This window comes from Nicotiana sylvestris, chromosome 10, assembly GCF_000393655.2.
Source record: "Nicotiana sylvestris chromosome 10, ASM39365v2, whole genome shotgun sequence".
NCBI classification, from domain to species: Eukaryota; Viridiplantae; Streptophyta; class Magnoliopsida; order Solanales; family Solanaceae; genus Nicotiana; species Nicotiana sylvestris.
This window is the reverse complement of record NC_091066.1, coordinates 94,637,131-94,655,547: the sequence shown is the minus strand read 5'-3', so window position 1 is coordinate 94,655,547 and position 18,417 is coordinate 94,637,131. Positions and strand designations below refer to the sequence as shown.

Sequence of the window (18,417 nt, the reverse complement as noted above, 5' to 3'; positions counted from 1 at the left end):
AAGAGTTCACTCTACTAATGCACTTTGTCCCTCATTGGTAGAAGGAAAGAAAATCTTTGTGTATATATAGAGAAGCTCATCGTTTAGCTCTTAAAGAGCTAAGAAGAAGGCAAGTCTCGCGCCATTGTCATCGTCCCTCGCTCGGCTTCGGATTCAGATTCGGTCAAAGATCAATTGATTGATTAATCTTTTTGGACAAAATTCTTTTCAAATATTTAACTAATTAACGAAAATTCAAATCACTCATGACCCGGGACCCGGTCCGGTCTAATTTTTTTTTCTCGGATTATTTTAAATCCGTTTTAATTTTCTCGCAATATTTCCAACAGCTATGGCTGTTCTGAAATAGTATCAAACCTGTTCCAACAGCTATGGCTGTTCTGAAAGGTTGCAAACCTTTTTAGAAACAGTATCAAATTGGCTATAAATATTTCTTCAAATTCAATAACATACGAAATGTTCTAATAATCTTCTTCTTCTTCTTCACAAAAATTCCAGTGTATTTTGCAGCCTTCGAGTGGTTCGTTGTTCATCGGCGTTTTTGGTACCAACACTCCAGTGAGTTAAATCGTTCTATCCTGGGAGGATATATTCCATAACCTCGAGTACTTGCGGGGAATAATTTTATTAAGGACACATTATGTATTCAGTGGGCTCGATTTGTTCCTATACCGTTTTCAAAATTTATTTAGAAGTTCAAATACGTTTTTCAAAATTTATTTCTACTAACTTTCTGTTTCTGTTTTCAGAAAGATTATTGTTTTATTTATTTACAGTAATACAGATTAATAACAATCTTAAGGAAATTATATTATTATATTTTTTATTCTATTTCTGGAGATTAAAACCTGTGTGATTTTCTACTCCGTCTGAATTTTACTATTCTGATTTGAAGATATAAAAACTTCATAAGAGTATTGAAATTCAGAAAACGATTTGAATAACATAAAAACATCATCGTTTTTCTATAAAACAGTATATGAAAATTTTGGTTGTTTTTTATTATGTACTGTTTATTGATTATTGTATTATTTACTATTCTGGTTTTGCCATTAATTGAACTCTTCTGTTGTTGACAGTGAGAAATGGAAATTGATAACGGAAATCCTTCTACGACTATTGGTGCAACGATGATAGCCTCGTCAAGCCGCATTGTTATTCCTCCGGCCGAGAAATCGGGGAAATTTTCTGGAGCCAACATCAAAGGATGGCAGCAAAGGGTGTTCTTCTGGCTTACCACACTTGATATGCAGAAATTCACTAGTGAAGAGCCTCCAGTGCCTGCTGCGGATATGCTGGACAATGAAAAGTTCATGATTGTTAAGGCATGGAAGCAGGCATATTTTCTTTGCAAAGGCTATATCTTAAGTACTTTAGAGGATGACTTGTACAATGTGCTCAATGTGATGAATACTTCGAAAGAATTATGGGACGCACTTGAGAAGAAGTACAAGACAGAAGGTGTATGCTTGAAGAAGTTTGTGGTTGCCAAGTTTCTAGACTATAAAATGATAGACAGCAAAACTGTGGGAACCCAAGTTCAGGAGCTTCAACTTATTTTTCACGACCTTATTACTGAAGGTATGGTCGTGAATGAAGCATTTCAAGTGGCTGCAATGAGTGAAAAATTGTCTCCTTCGTGGAGAGATTTCAAGAACTATCTTAAGCACAAGCGCAAAGAAATGAAGTTGGAAGACCCTATGATACGTAAAAAGATTGAGGAAGACAACAAAATAGCCGAGAAGAAGTCTCGTGGAAATTCAACGATCATGAGAGCTAATACGTTGAGGAGACTGCTCCAAAAAGTAAGAAGAGGAAGAGTTCTTCTGGACAGACTAAGGAGGAGAACAAAAAGAAATTCAAGGGCAACTGCTACAATTGGGGAAAAGTTGGTCACAAAAGCCCTGATTGTCGTCTCCCGAAAAAGGATAAGAAGAAGGGACAAGCCAACATAGGGGAGAATAATGATGACATTGATGATCTTTGTGCAATGCTTTCGGAATGCAACCTAGTTGGAAATCTGAAAGAGTGGTGGATTGACTCTGGAGCCACTCGACATGTTTGCGCTGTCAAAGAAGCATTTGCGACTTACTCTACTGCTGGTCCTGAAGAAGAGATTTCCATGGGAAATAATGCAACAGCCAAGATTGAAGGTTATGGGAAGATATTCCTGAAGATGACTTCCGGCAAGGTGTTAACGCTTAACAACGTTCTTCAAGTTCCTACTATTAGGAAGAATTTAGTTTCTACTTCTTTACTTGTAAAGAATGGATTCAAATGTGTATTTGTTTCTGATAAAGTTGTTGTAAGCAAGAATGAAATGTATATTGGAAAAGGCTACCTCACGGAGGACTTTTTCAAACTTAATGTAATGGCTGTTGACTGTATGAATAAAATTTCAGTTTCTTCTTATTTATTGGAGTCAAATTATTTATGGCATATTCAATTAGGACATGTCAATTATAAAACCTTGCTGAAGTTAATTAATTTAGAAGTATTGCCTAAATTCGAGTGTAATAAATCAAAATGTCAAATATGTGTTGAATTTAAGTTTGTAAAACATCCTTATAAGTCTGTTGAAAGGTGTTCAAATCCTTTAGACTTAATTCATACTGACATTTGCGATATGAATTCGACACCATCTCGAGGTGGGAAAAAGTATTTTATTACTTTTATTGACAATTACACTCGATATTGTTATGTTTATTTGCTTAATAGTAAGGATGAAGCAATTGAGGCATTTAAGCAATACAAGAACGAGGTAGAGAATCGATTGAATAAAAAGATCAAAATGATTAGAAGTGATAGAGGTGGAGAATATAAATCTCTGTTTGCAGAAATATATTTGGAATATGGAATTATCCATCAAACTACTGCACCTTACACACCTCAATCCAACGGAATTGCGGAAAGGAAAAATCGGACTTTAAAAGCAATGATGAATTCTTTATTAATACGTTCCGGATTACCGCAGAGTTTGTGGGGGGAAGCTATCCTTACAGCTAACTGAATACTCAACAGAGTACCCCACAGCAAAACGCAATCTATTACATATGAAAAATGGAAAGGAAGAAAACCCAACTTGAAATATTTCAAAGTATGGGGGTGTCTAGCGACGGTATAAGTTCCTTTACCTAAAAGGGTTAAAATCGGACCAAAAACAGTTCATTGCATTTTCATTGGATATGCTACAAATAGTAAAGCATGGCAATTTTGGTCCATAAATCCGATAATCCCGAGATTCATGTTAATACAGTAATGAAATCAGATGATCCTAAATTCTTTGAAAGAATCTATCCATATAAAACTGAATGCGAGCCATTAAGTGAAACACCTAAATGACCTCGGGAAGAACCAAAGAAAAATACTCCAAGTATAGAAGATCCAAGGCGTAGTAAATGTCAAAGGGCATCTACTTCCTTTGGACCAGATTTTGTGACATTCTTGCTTGAAAATAAGCCTCAAACTTTTAAAGCAGCTATGACGTCTTCTAATTCACCATTTTGGAAAGAAGCAGTCAATAGAGAGATTCAATAAATTTTGGATAACCATACATGGAAATTGGTTGATCTTCCTCCAGGAAATAAGCCTTTAGGTTCAAAATGGATCTTTAAACAAAAAATTAAAGCTGATGGCACTATTGACAAATATAAGGCAAGACTTATTGCCAAAGGTTATAGACAAAAGGAAGGTCTTGATTACTTTGACACTTACTTGCTGGTAATAAGGATAACATCTATTATGGTGTTAGTGGCACTAGCGGCCGTGTATGGTCTTGAAATCCATCAAATGGATGTTAAAACAACTTTCTTAAATGGAGAATTGGAGGAAGAGATTTACATGGAACAACCTAAGGATTTTATGGTTCCTGGTAAAGAAAAGAAAGTGTGCAAACTTGTTAAGTCACTTTATGGACTTAAACAAGCACCCAAACAATGGCATGCAAAATTTGACCAAACAATGTTGGCAAATGGATTTAAAATCAACGAGCGTGACAAATGTGTTTACATTAAAAATACTACAGGTCATGAAGTCATTGTTTGTTTATATGTTGATGACATGTTGATAATAAGCAAAAGTATGACAGATATAAATGCTACAAAACGCATGTTGGCTAGCAAATTCGACATGAAAGACTTAGGAATTGCTGATGTGATCTTAGAAATCAAAATTCAGAAGACTCCACAAAGTCTAGCATTATCACAGTCTCACTACATTGAAAAGGTAATTGACAAGTTCAAATATTTGGATTCAAAATTACCAAGACTCCAATTGACGTGAGTTATGCACTTCAAAAGAATGAAGGTGAAAGTGACTCACAACTGAATTATGCAAGAGTATTGGGAAGTTTAATGTATATCATGAATTGTACTCGACCGGATATACATGTGTTATTAGCAAACTGAGTCAGTTTACAAGTAATCCCAATGAAATACATTGGACGACAATGAAACAAATTTTGGGATATCTGAAACATACCCAAAATTATGCTTTGCATTATAACAAATATCCTTCCATGATCAAGGGATATAGTGATGAAAATTGGATCAGCGGATCATCTGAAGTTAAATCCACGAGTGGATATGTTTTGACAATTGGGGGTGGAGCAGTGTCTTAGAAATCATCCAAATAAATGTGCATCGCCCGTTCTACAGTAGAATCTGAATTCATAGCTTTAGATAAGGCCGATGAAGAAGTTGAATGGCTTCGGAATTTCTTGGAAGTTATTCCATTTTGGACCAAACCTTTGGCACCTATTTGTATACATTGTGATAGTCAAGTGGCAATAGGTATGGCAGGGAGCGTTATGTATAACGGAAAATCTCATCATATTAGACGGAGACACAATATCGTTAGACAACTATTTTCTAGTGGTGTTATCACAATTGACTACATAATGTCAAGAGATAACGTGGCGGATCCACTTACAAAAGGCCTATCTAGAGAGGTAGTTGAAAGATCATCAAAGATAATAGGGTTAAAATCCTAGGACAAGTCATCATGGCGGTAACTCTACCTAGCAGACTGGAGATCCCAAGAGCTAGGTTCAAAGAGATCAAACAAAGTTATGAATGACGGTTCAACATTGTCAAATAACTCAACTCTTTCTCGTGATGAAGAAAATGTTCAAAAATGAGATAAATCATTAAGGCTTTTTGATGAGTCAATAAAGCTTAAAGCCTTTTTAATGATTTGCTAAGTCTAGCAGGATATCACCAGATAGTGTGTCTTTAGGATTACACGTTTAGGAATCACGTATGTGAGTGTGAAGTGTAAGCCGCTTCAAGGGGAATGAAAGTAAAGGCTCATTCTCTAAGCACTCATGAAACCACACGGTGTTCATGGTTGAAACGAACACAACCATGAGATCCATAGATCGTTAAGGATTGATTGTGTGACTTATGTTTTCTAGGTATACAACAAAGCTCGACGGTTCAAAGATATCAAATCTACCGATTGACCAAGTATATCTGATATAAGTTCACTACAAAAAGTTCAAAAGGAAACCTACTTATCCAGATGCAATTAATTCTTGCATGTGAAACACATACACGTCCGTGCATTCCTTTAAGTTTATAGTCATTCCCCATTCATGTGGGGGATTGTATGATTTTGTTATTAATAACAAAATAAGCGTGAATGGAAAATGGTGGGAAAAGAAATGGAGGGAAAAGAAATAGAGGGAAATAAAATTTTGAATGAGTTCACTTTACTAATGCACTTTGTCCCTCATTGGTAGAAGGAAAGAAAATCTTTGTGTATATATAGAGAAGCTCATCTTTTAGCTCTTAAAGAGCTAAGAAGAAGGCAAGTCTCGCGCCATTGTCATCGTCCCTCGCTCGGCTTCGGATTCAGATTCGGTCAAAGATCAATTGATTGATTAATCTTTTTGGACAAAATTCTTTTCAAATATTTAATTAATTAACAAAAATTCAAATCACCCATGACCCGCGACCCAGTGCGATCCAGTCCAATTTTTCTTTCCCGGATTATTTTAAATCCGTTTTAATATTCCCGCAATATTTCCAACAGCTATGGCTTTTCTGAAACAGTGTCAAACCTATTCCAACAGTTATGGCTGTTCTGAAAAGTTGCAAACCTTTTCAGAAACAGTACCAAATTGGCTATAAATATTCTTTCAAATCCCAGAATATTAACTTACGAAATTTTCTGATAATCTTCTTTTTCTTCTACACAAAAATTCCAGTGTGTTTTACAGCCTTCGAATGGTTCGCTGTTCATCAGCGTTTGGTACCAACACTCCGATGAGTTAAATCGTTCAACCTCGGGTAGTTGAGGGAAATAATTTCATTAAGGACACACTGTGTATTCAGTGGGCTCGATTTGTTCATATACTGTTTTCAAAATTTATTTTGAAGTTCAAATACTGTTTTTAGAATTTATTTCTACTAAATTTCTATTTCTGTGTTCAAAAAGATTATTGTTTTATTTATTTACAGCAATACACGGATTAATAACATATATGTTGGCAAAATCTAACTTCAACAAAATCTACCTTCCTCTACGTACGTTAAACAAAATCTTAGGCTAGTATTGTTATATATAGATATATAAAACAGTCTTGTAATACATATTACAGTATAGCATTTGGCAAACTCCTTACTGAAACAAATGTCTTTCCCCCGGTATTCACTTGTAGTTCCTGTACTAATTTTCATCCTCTTCCTTCATCAATGGTTCTTTGCTACTTCACATAACCAAAAGAAATTACCACCATCTCCACCAAAGCTTCCAATTCTAGGATACCTTCACCTACTTGGCCCGCTTCCTTACCGCGCTCTCCAGAAACTATCCAAACAACATGGTCCACTCATGCTGCTTCACTTTGGCAGTAAGCCAGTGCTCATTGCCTCTTCGATCGATGTTGCATGTGACATCATGAAAACCCACGATCTGGTCTTTTCGAATAGACCTAAATCAAGCATCTGTGATAGAATCCTCTATGGCTCCAAAGATGTTGCTTTTTGTCCCTATGGTGAATACTGGAAGCAAGTAAGAAACATTTCTGTGCTTCATCTTCTTAACAACAAAAGAGTGCGATCATTTCGGGACATTAGAGAAGAAGAAACGGCAAATATGATCCAAAAAATCAAACAAGCATCATGTTCAGTGATAGATTTGAGATATGTTTTGAGTTCCCTAACTAATAACGTGATTAGCAGAGTGGCCTCTGGGAGGAGGTATGATGAAGGGGAAGGTGGGAAGAATACTAAGACGACCGTGCAAGGGGCACTTGCTGAATTATTAGGTACTGTTAACATTGGTGACTATATTCCATGGCTTGATTGGGTGAACAAGATCAATGGTTTGGACAATAAAATCGAGAAAGTAGATAAAGAGTTAGATACATTTTTGGAGGAGGTGCTTGATGAACACATGACAGGAGATAAAGGTGAACTCCCTGATCGAAAAGCTAAAGATTTGGTGGACGTTTTGATTGAAATTCAGAAACAAAACGTCACTGATTTTCCTCTTCAAAGAGATTCACTAAAAACTATCGTCCTGGTACGCATCACATGCTTCCTCAAAAACTCAGTATCCGAACTCCCTCCACTGAATATCACATTGTGTATATAAGATTTTTTTTATTTTATGTATACATATTTGATGCTGAGTTCCTTAGCTTCTTCGCGTCATTGCGTGTTTACTTTTATTAATCTTTTGAATCCTTTTGGTGAAAATCCTGTTTCCACCACTGCTTATCATTATAACTGGAGCGTAATTTAGTCCCTTTGCTGGCTACAGCTCAATGTTGGAAACAAATGAATAACAGGAAAGTAAAAATTGAACTTGCGAACTGAAAATAGTTTGTTTTGTGTTTCTTCCAAACACGTAGGATATGTTTGGTGCTGGTACGGAGACAACATATACAACCTTAGAGTGGACAATGACAGAACTTTTGAGGCATCCAAAGGCCATGGAAAAATTGCAAAATGAGGTGAGACAAGTTGCCCAGGGAAAACCAGAGATAACAGAGGATGATTTAGGAAATCTGCACTACTTGACAGCAGTCATAAAAGAGAGCCTCAGGCTTCATCCCCCCGCACCATTACTAGTCCCTCGAGAATCAAGACAAGATGTAAAACTAAAGGGATATCAAATAGCAGCTGGAACACAAGCCACTGTGAATGTTTGGGCAATCGGAAGAGATCCGTTGCTGTGGGAAAATCCAGATGAGTTCCAACCAGAAAGGTTCCTGAGTAGTGCTATAGATTTCAAAGGATTACACTTAAGAGTTAATTCCGTTTGGCGCTGGGCGGAGGGGCTGCCCTTGAACTACTTTTGCTGTTGCAGTAAATGAGATAGCATTAGCAAGACTTGTGCACAAGTTCGATTTTTCATTACCAGACGGGATAAAAGGGGAAGATTTGGACATGACTGAAGCCCCTGCTGGCCTCACTGTTTACAGGAAATCTCCTTTGCTTACAGTGGCTACCCCATGCTTTTGCTAAGAGTTACGTATGTGTATATCTTGTATCAATTATGAGACTATTTAATTGGTTGATTATTTTAATTTCAAAACATTCAGATTATTTAATTAGTTTAAGGGATAGTCTTAATGCCAACATAACAATGATCCTTACTTTAGATGCATCACTATAATGTTGATAATATATCAACTGATAAAGCATAAAAGGTAATCAATGGAAGTACATAAAAAAATTCTCTGAAGCTGATTTAGATGTTTATGCTGATTCTACTGAATAAAAGCTATAAATCATAGACGGATCTAGCATTTCTAAAACATGGATGCACCACAAAAGAAATGACAAAAAAAGAAGAAGTATTAAGTGGGAAGTAATCTCTATTCTTTTGGATAAATAACTCAGTATTTAACCAAGTATCATTCAGGCTTTGTGGAGCATGGATGCCATCAGATAATATTAGATTAATTCTAAAAAAATACATACAAAAAATACATAGGTTAACGGAGAGATGATGGGTTCACGTGCCCCATAATTTACCCTATAAATCCACCCCTACTATAAAACAGCTAACTCCCAATAAGTTCATAGACATGAAAATATAAAATGGAAAGAATGGAAATAATAACTTTAATGAGCTCTATATGCTCAAATACATGTATAGATATACCGAAATACTAAAAGCACAGACAGCATAATAATCAAGATGACGGTATACGTGATAAAACAGAATAGCACATACCTTTCACACTAGTTTTGATCAACCCAAAGCTTTAGTCATGTCTCACGAGAGTCTTCTTTTGCCTCATGAGTCATGTGTAAGATCTTGTTAAGTAAATACTGCGGGGATGAAATAACTTCACAGAGAAGTTACCGGTCAGGGATTTTTGGGTTTTGTTATTAATAACAAAAGAGGTGTGAATGAAAAATAGTGGAAAAAGAAATGGAGGGAAGTGAAATTATGAAATAGTTCACTTTATTAATGCACTTTGTCCCTTATTGGAAGAAGGAAAGAAAATCTTTGTGTATACATATATAGAAGCTCATTGTCATGCCCCAACTTTGGGAGGCGCGACCGGCGCTCAATCGAGTGAACCCAACTGAGCAAGCCTTGTCAACCAGTATCTACCCAACTCGATAGGAATAAGGAAGCCATAGTTACCTTTATTTATACTAGGAAAGATAGTACATTAAACACGGTTAGTTGATTTTTTTATCCCAACCTTAAACCGTAGTTAAGTTTCCAAGTTCCCATACAATTACAGTGTAGAAGAAAGCAAGAGTACTTTAAACTTAATGTTAGAAAAAGAAACTGTAAAACTAGAGGATAGTTTAACCGCCATGGTTAGAATAACAAAAGAAAACGAAGAAATAGATAGAAAACGAGAGATTAAAGAAATACAACAGCAAGCTAAAGAAAAAATACAACAGATAGAGGAAGTAAAAAACACTAAAATAACAGAATTAGAAAAAGAATTAGAGATGCTAAAACAGATGTATGCAAATAAACTAAAAGAAAAGGAAAAACGTAAAGAAGAAGAAGAAGAACTAAAACTAACAAATGAGATAGAAAGATTCAAATTACAGTTAGAAGAAGTACATGAGAGTCCATCAAAAATAAGTATAAACGAAATAAATGACCAAAGTGATAAAGACACAGAACTAGGAGAAAACTATTCAGAAACAAGTGAAACATACACAGAACTTATAGAAAAAACAGAAAAGATAAAAATAAACCCAGAAATAAATACAGGAGATATGAACGAAGATAAACCAAGCATATCAGGAATAAAAAATCCAAAACAATTAAACCCAACCTATTACAGAGTAAGTTATGATGCATATGACAGAAACAAAACATTATGGGATAAAAGGTTAAATAAGAAATGGGCACCAAGACAGATAACTGAACAATATAATTTTTTAGATCTAGATTGTGTAGCAGATATAAATAAAACAATACAATTATGGATAGGATATATCTCAAAACAACTAATAGATAATAAAATAACAATAACGGAAACACCAGGATATATAGAAAGAACATTAATAGGAACTGTAAAATTATGGTTACAAAATTTATCAAGTGAAAGCTTAGACACATTAAGGAGTAATAAAAAACTTGACGGTACAACTACAACAACAGTTACAGATATATTAAATAAATATGAAATAGCAATAAGAAATGAATTTAGTAGTATGACAACAGAAGTAGAAGAACAAAATAAAGAAAAAATTACAAATAGAAATTTAATGACAAAATTAGCAATATGTAATATGTGTTATATAGATGAATATACTTGTGCATTTAGAGACTATTATTATAAAGGAACATATAGTCCAGATGAAAGTAAAGAGATAAGAAAATTATATTTTACAAAATTACCAGAACCCTTTAGCTCAAAAATAATAAAAAGTTGGAACGAAGCAGGACTAGCAGATACATTAGGAGTAAGGATAAAATTTCTACAAAACTGGTTTATAGAATTATGTGAAAAATATAAAGAAAACATGAAAATGGAAAAAATATTAGTAAAAAATTTGGCATGTTGCAAAAGTAGAATAGCACCCCAATTTGGCTGCACAGATAAATATTACAAAAAAGAAGGAAAGAAAAAGAAATTTAAATCAAAATATTCAAAGTATAAATATAGGAAACCAAGAAGAAGATATTATGTAAAAAATTATAAACATAAAAAACCATATAGGAAAAAGAAAAAACTAACAGAATGTACTTGCTATAATTGTGGAAAGCTAGGACACTTAGCCAAAGATTGTAAATTACCAAAAAACCCAAAGAAGAAACAAATTACCGAAATATTGATAGATAATGATAAATATACACAAGTAGAATATGTAGATTATGAATTAAGCAGTGAAGACAGCATATATGAGATATCAGAAAACGAGTTCTCTGAAAATGAAATAAACAAGGATATAGAAGAGTCAGATGAAGAAAATTATGACTGAAAAAGATATACAAATTATACAACAAGAAGAACACCAAGATGAACAATCTTCAGAACAAAAAATAATATTTGACGCTAATATATTTGAACAAATAAAAGGAAAAGAATTGGATCTAAGTATAGACAAAATATTAGAAGTACCAACAATAAAGAATTGGTTTAAAAGACAAAAAGAAGAATACTATGTAGTAAGCCAAAGAGAACATATAATAGATTGTAAATACATCAAAGGTAAAGCACAAATACCAATTTTAAATAAAAGACTACTAAATAAAGAAATACAAGATATAAAAGCAAAAAATCCAATAAAATATGTACACTTAGGAGGAACGGAGATCCTAATAAAAGCATATTTTAGGGAAGGAATAGATACCCCTATAGAAATATACTTGGCAGATGATAGGATTGTACAACCTATAGAAAAGAGTATAATAAGTGCTGTAAGAGGTAACTTAATATACCAAAAATTTAAATTTATAGTAAGTGCTAACTATTCAGTAGCAGTAGATGATAAAAATATAGATAAATCATTAGTATTATACTGGAAAATGTCTGGAATAGAATTAGCACCAGGAAGTAAAATATTCACAGCAAGATGTAAAAATCTATATGTCTTAACAACAAAACATAAGATAACAGCTAAAAATAAAATAAATAAAATAAAAATAGAAAATCCATTCGAAAGAATAGTATCAGTTATAGACAACAATGATTACAGTTATACAGAAATAGACATGGATGAAGATTTAGAAATAGTAAAAGAAAGATTAAGCACATCAAAACGAATAAATAATGAAATGCCAGAAACATCATCAAGAAGTACATCAAAAAGAATAAATTATACCACTCCACAAAAATTAATAGAACAAAAAATAGAAGAAATAAACCCACATCATTATTATATAACAGGAATAATGGACCAAAGAAAATATTTAATACTAATAAATACAGGGCAGGAAGAGAATTATGTTATAAGAGAACTAATACCAGAACAAGAGATAGTAACAATAGAACAACAAAATTCAGAACTACCAAAAGCGTTAAGAAAAAACGAAGAAACAACTGAAAAAGAATTAATTATTGGAGGAATACCAATATTAATAAATTTTAAAATATATCAAGGAGATAAAAATATTACACTAGGGATAAAATGGTTAGAAAAAGTCAAACCATATAAATTAGAAGATAGGCAATTAACAATAAGTTATGAAAATAAGAAAATAATAATAAAAAGAACTTTGATATAATGCCAAAGATATACATACTTTCCAAAATAATAGTAGAAGGATATTATAATAGATATTATACACCTATGGTGGATACAGGAGCAGAAGCTAATATGTGTAGACATAATTGTTTACCAGAAAGTAAATGGGAAAAGCTAAAAACCCCCATAGTAGTAACAGGATTTAATAATGAAGGAAGTATGATAACATATAAAGCAAGAAATATAAAAATACAAATATGGGATAAAATATTAACCATAGAAGAAATATATAGTTACGAATTCACAAATAAAGATATATTATTAGGAATGCCATTTTTAGATAAATTATACCCACATATTATAACAAAAACACATTGGTGGTTTACTACCCCGTGTAAACAAAAATTAGGAGCAAAAAGAGTAAATAATAAAGTAAGAAAAACAACACCCTGGATTAAAGGAAGTGAAAAGATTACCCAAAAATTAGAAAATGTAATACAAAGTAACCATAATATAGAGATAATCATTTTCTCAATAAATAAGATAAAACCACTACAAGATAAACTAGAATTACTATATAATGATAATCCACTCCAAGGATGGGAAAAACATCAAACAAAAATAAAGATTGAACTAATAGATGAAAATAGCATAATAACACAAAAACCTTTAAAATACAATTTTAATGATTTAACAGAATTTAAAATGCATATAAAAGAATTATTAGATAATAACTACATACAAGAAAGTAATAGTAAACATACTAGCCCAGCATTTATAGTAAATAAGCATAGTGAACAAAAAAGAGGAAAAAGCCGTATGGTTATAGATTATAGAAACTTAAATGCAAAAACAAAAACATATAATTATCCGATACCAAATAAAATACTAAAAATTAGACAAATACAAGGATATAACTATTTTAGTAAATTTGACTGTAAATCAGGATTTTACCATTTAAAACTAGAAGATGAATCTAAAAAGTTAACAGCATTCACAGTACCACAAGGATTTTACGAATGGAACGTATTACCTTTTGGATATAAAAATGCACCAGGTAGGTATCAACATTTTATGGATAATTACTTCAACCAATTAGAAAATTGTATAATATATATAGATGATATATTGCTATATTCTAGAACAGAGAACGAACATATAAAACTACTAGAAAAATTCATACACATTGTAGAAATATCAGGAATAAGTTTAAGTAAAAAGAAAGCAGAAGTAATGAAAAATCAAATAGAATTTTTAGGTATACAAATAGATAAAAACGGAATAAAAATGCAAACCCATGTAGTACAAAAAATAATTAACTTGAATGAAACACTTGATACAAAAAAGAAGTTACAATCATTTTTAGGATTGGTTAACCAAGTAAGAGAATATATTCCTAAATTAGCAGAAAACTTAAAACCATTACAGAAAAAATTAAAAAAGGACATAGAATATCATTTTGACGAAAAAGATAAAATACATATACAGAAGATAAAAAATATGTGTAAAAAATTACCAAAACTATATTTTCCAGATGAAAAGAAACAATTTACATATATTGTAGAAACTGATTCTAGTGATCACAGCTACGGAGGAGTTCTAAAATATAAATATGATAATGAAAAAATTGAACACCATTGTAGATATTATTCCGGATCATACACGGAACCACAATTAAAATGGGAAATAAATAGGAAAGAACTATTTGGATTATATAAATGTTTGTTAGCATTTGAGCCATATATTGTTTATAACAAATTTATAGTAAGAACAGATAATACACAAGTAAAATGGTGGATAACTCGGAAAGTACAGGATTCAGTAACTACAAAGGAAATAAGGAGACTTGTATTAAATATACAAAATTTTACATTTACAATTGAAGTAATACGGACTGACAAGAATGTTATTGCAGACTACCTATCAAGACAAAGGTACCCAAACAGATGAAAGCCAAGAATCAAAAGACATATTTACAATCCTTACTACTCTATCCTTACAGATGGAGAGTATGGGAAAAAGATTACAACAGCTAGAAAGTCAGCAGCATGACTATAAAAATGCGGAGCTAAGTCAATCGGAAGACTCTAAACTTCCAGAGGTAGAAGGAGACGTTGGGAAACTCCAAAAAACCCATAACACAGTTGCTTTATATACAGCTGCAGGTACAAGCAAACAAGTTAGCAAAAAGCCACATATCAATGTAAACCTAAATACCGTATTTGATAAGCCATTTACATCAAAAAAGCCAAGAGAAGCAATAGTTATAGCCCCACAAACTTCAACATATGCTAATAGCCTACACCACAACAAAAAGGTATATAACCATATTACTCAAACATATATTGAGAATATATATAAAATCCAGACATTTCTGAACCTAAACCCTAGATCAACAACTACTACAGATCCAACACAAGATTATGTAACCCAAAAACTACAGGGATATAATAGGCTTATAGCCCAGCCAAAAACAAAAGCAAACCTAGTAAAAACATGTTACAACTACGGACTACTTAGCACAGTATATACCCATGACGGAGAAGAAATAATTGGAATACCAGAGCTATACAAAGCATTTGTCACCTTCAAGAGAATTACAAAAGGCAACCTATTCTTCATCAAATTCTATACAGCACCAGCGGAAATACTATATGATGAAATAAAACCCATAATACAGGTGATAAAAATAGGACTAACACGAGATATGATAATACCGGAAGAGATAGAGAAACAACCGGAGATACAGAAAATGGAGATACCAAGTTTCTATGCTAATAAAAGAATAATTGGTATAGCAACTATTATTCAAGAACTAGCTAACAATTATCTACAAGGAAATGCTATCTGGAGCTACTATTCCAGAGACCAATTGATGATATATGCCAACTCGAAGGAACTACGACAAGGAGATATGGATGAAGTCCAGAAATGGATTTTATCATTATTAAAACCAGAAATGCAACCAACTACCAGAGCATTGAAAAAAGAATTTATTTCAAACGAGTTATTAACAAGATACTGCAAACTAGTAGGACACAAATATCCAGACCACATATGTTCAAAGTGCAACGGAGATGATAACTATGTACCAGAAGTCCAACTAGAATGAAGGTATCAACAAGAAGACAAAAGAAGAAGACAGCTACTGGAAACATATAATGTAAAGTAAATAGTACTAGTCGCATTCATGAACAGTAAAGGTCGTTCATGAATAGTAAGAGTCATAAAGTAAATAGTATATGTCATAATCATGAACAGTAAAGGTCGTTCATGAATAGTAAGAGTCATAAAGTAAATAGTATATGTCATAATCATGAACAGTAAAGGTCGTTCATGAATAGTAGGAGTCATTTGTAAACAGTAAGAGTCGTTTTAATTTTCTTTATATAGAATGTAAATCCGAGGAAGGAGGACATCCTCACCCTTACCTTCTCTCTCTAATATTCTCTCTTATCTTCTCTCTTGTAAGAAATATCTGAGTTAATTACAAGTATCTAAAACAGCTATGGAGCATTCAAACGAGTTACAAAACCAGGTAAGTTTATTTATAATCATGTTTAACTAAACTCTTATATTCCTTATAATCTCTTAAAAATCATAATTGTTTATCATGTTATAGTACTGTTATAAAGAACATCTTGAGAAAGTTTGCCTGTCTAATAATGCTGAGAGTAGTTAAGCCCAGACTATGCCATCCTAAAGTGGAAACCAGTAGGCAAGGAAGCCGTTTAGGGGAGTACACAGAGTTGAGGCGCTGTTAGGGTAAATGATTGAAGCATGAAAAACATGGTAGTGACCAGAAAAGATTGTTCAGTATAACTTATTAAAATATGATAAACTCTATGATAAACAAAGAGGTTAGAGGGAATATGTTTAGTAAATACATGATAAGGATAAATAATAAATCTAAATGAACAACCACACGTATTTATTAGAAGAAAATATTGACTACAAAATACTTATGTTATATATCTTTAAGAGACTTAATAACGATGTTAAAAGAAAAATTTACGATATTTTAGTTACTTTTGAAATAATATATGTAATGGAACAAGCATTTACGGAACTAATTGTATCACATGAAATAGATATATTAGATCTATATGAACTAGATTTATATTCAGACTAATGATCACATATCAAGTTAATAAAATCTTTTTATAAATGAAACATAACACTTTTCATTATATAAGATTCTATAATACCCAGAAATGGAAACTTCTTAAAAACCTCAGTAACATAAATAGAAAAATAGATTGTGTTAAATACAATATTAAAACCTGCAAAGATATTATTAGATATAATAAATTACGTAATAAAGCTTTACTAACTATAGAAAATGAAATTGAATTTTATGAAGATAAACTTGAAAGTTATCAACACAGAAAAGAAATAACACTGAGAAATATAGAAACCATGGATATATGTATCAACAGGTATACATCTCAGTATTAATATGAACAAATCAAAAATTGATAGTTACAAATATTTTAAGTACTGGTTAGAAATTCTAAAACATATAAATATGTCAAAAATAATATTAGAAAAAAATATAGAAGAATATCAAAAAACTAAAGATATTAAATACTTAGAATACACACTTGAAAATATAAAAGAAATTTCAAGGTTAGCTACAGAAACGTCTACGGAACCTCTAAGGATGCAAAAGACGTGATAACAATGCCGGCAACAAAGCCCAGACAATACCTCAAAAGTGAAAGTCCAAAATAAGAAGATGTGCAATGTAGCCCCTTGAAGGAGAAGGGGGCTCACCAAGATCTTGAGAAGAAGGTACTTTTCAATACCACCGTTATCTTGAGCGGAGTCCGATCATGACCCGACCAGCTAGGTTGCCTCATTGGAGGCATATATCTCAATCACTATTTCATTTCCCTTATTCTGAAGTCAATAACAACACATTACCACCATGTGTGCGGCATGGTGTCCGATCACGACCCGATCGGCTAGGCCGCCTTACCTAAGCATTGTTCTTTCTCATTAATCATCACATCTGAATCTTTATTTCACGCATATCATGTCAAGTCCTTGGCACTTAGGACCACCATTACCACTTAATCTTCCATTTTCAATATTCATTTTGCAAGTTGTAATCATAGTCATATACAAAGGTAATTTAAGTTGCAAGCACATGTAAGTGAGCACATAGCTGTCATGAATAATTCTCAGTTTCAATCTTGGTTTATAGCCTAAGCATTTCAACACATTAATTGTATTTTTCATACTTATCTAATTAACAAGAATGGTACATTACTCACATTGAGGTACATCCTTCACGTATAGGTGTAGATAATTGCAAATCAATTAATGCGCAATAACAACCATTACATTAACCAATTCAAATCTTACCACACTTTCGCAAATGTCAACAGAGCTCAATTTCTAATAAAAGGGGGTTTTAGCCATACATACCTCGTTTAAGCTTTCCTTAAGTTACTACGACGTTTCGAAAATTCTAGCAATCCCAATCTACTTGAGACATAACAAAATTAAACACAAATTAGGAAGGTATTCATGGTTTCAGCTCATTTGAGCATTTTATCAAACACTAGTTGAGCATCTTAATTTTAAATCTCTTTTACAAGACTTCCTTCATTCCCCAACCCAATCTTTACTTATTTATATTTATCAATCTTCCCACAAACCTAATTTGTACATGCATGTATACATAATACTATTACCCCAAGAATCATACCTCAATAACCCATCTCACAATCTCTACAATACCAACACAACCTAGGTTAGGCACCTATGGCTTCCAATCACCATCCCA

The 18,417-nt window shown here is 32.7% G+C and overlaps 1 protein-coding gene and 1 pseudogene across 1 annotated transcript; both read left to right on the top strand.

The window, feature by feature from the left end:
- Positions 1-1,085: 1,085 nt before the first annotated feature.
- Positions 1,086-1,955, top strand: LOC138868099 (uncharacterized). The gene has a single exon (XM_070159318.1). The coding sequence runs from the start codon at positions 1,086-1,088 to the stop codon at positions 1,953-1,955; it is 870 nt and encodes a 289-aa protein (XP_070015419.1).
- Positions 1,956-6,633: 4,678 nt separating this feature from the next.
- LOC104222884 (cytochrome P450 71A3-like) lies at positions 6,634-8,474 on the top strand (annotated as a pseudogene).
- Positions 8,475-18,417: the final 9,943 nt, after the last annotated feature.

Coding starts and splice junctions, on each gene's coding strand:
- LOC138868099 (XM_070159318.1), top strand. CDS start 1,086: ATGGAAATTGATAACGGAAATCCTTCTACGACTATTGGTGCAACGATG.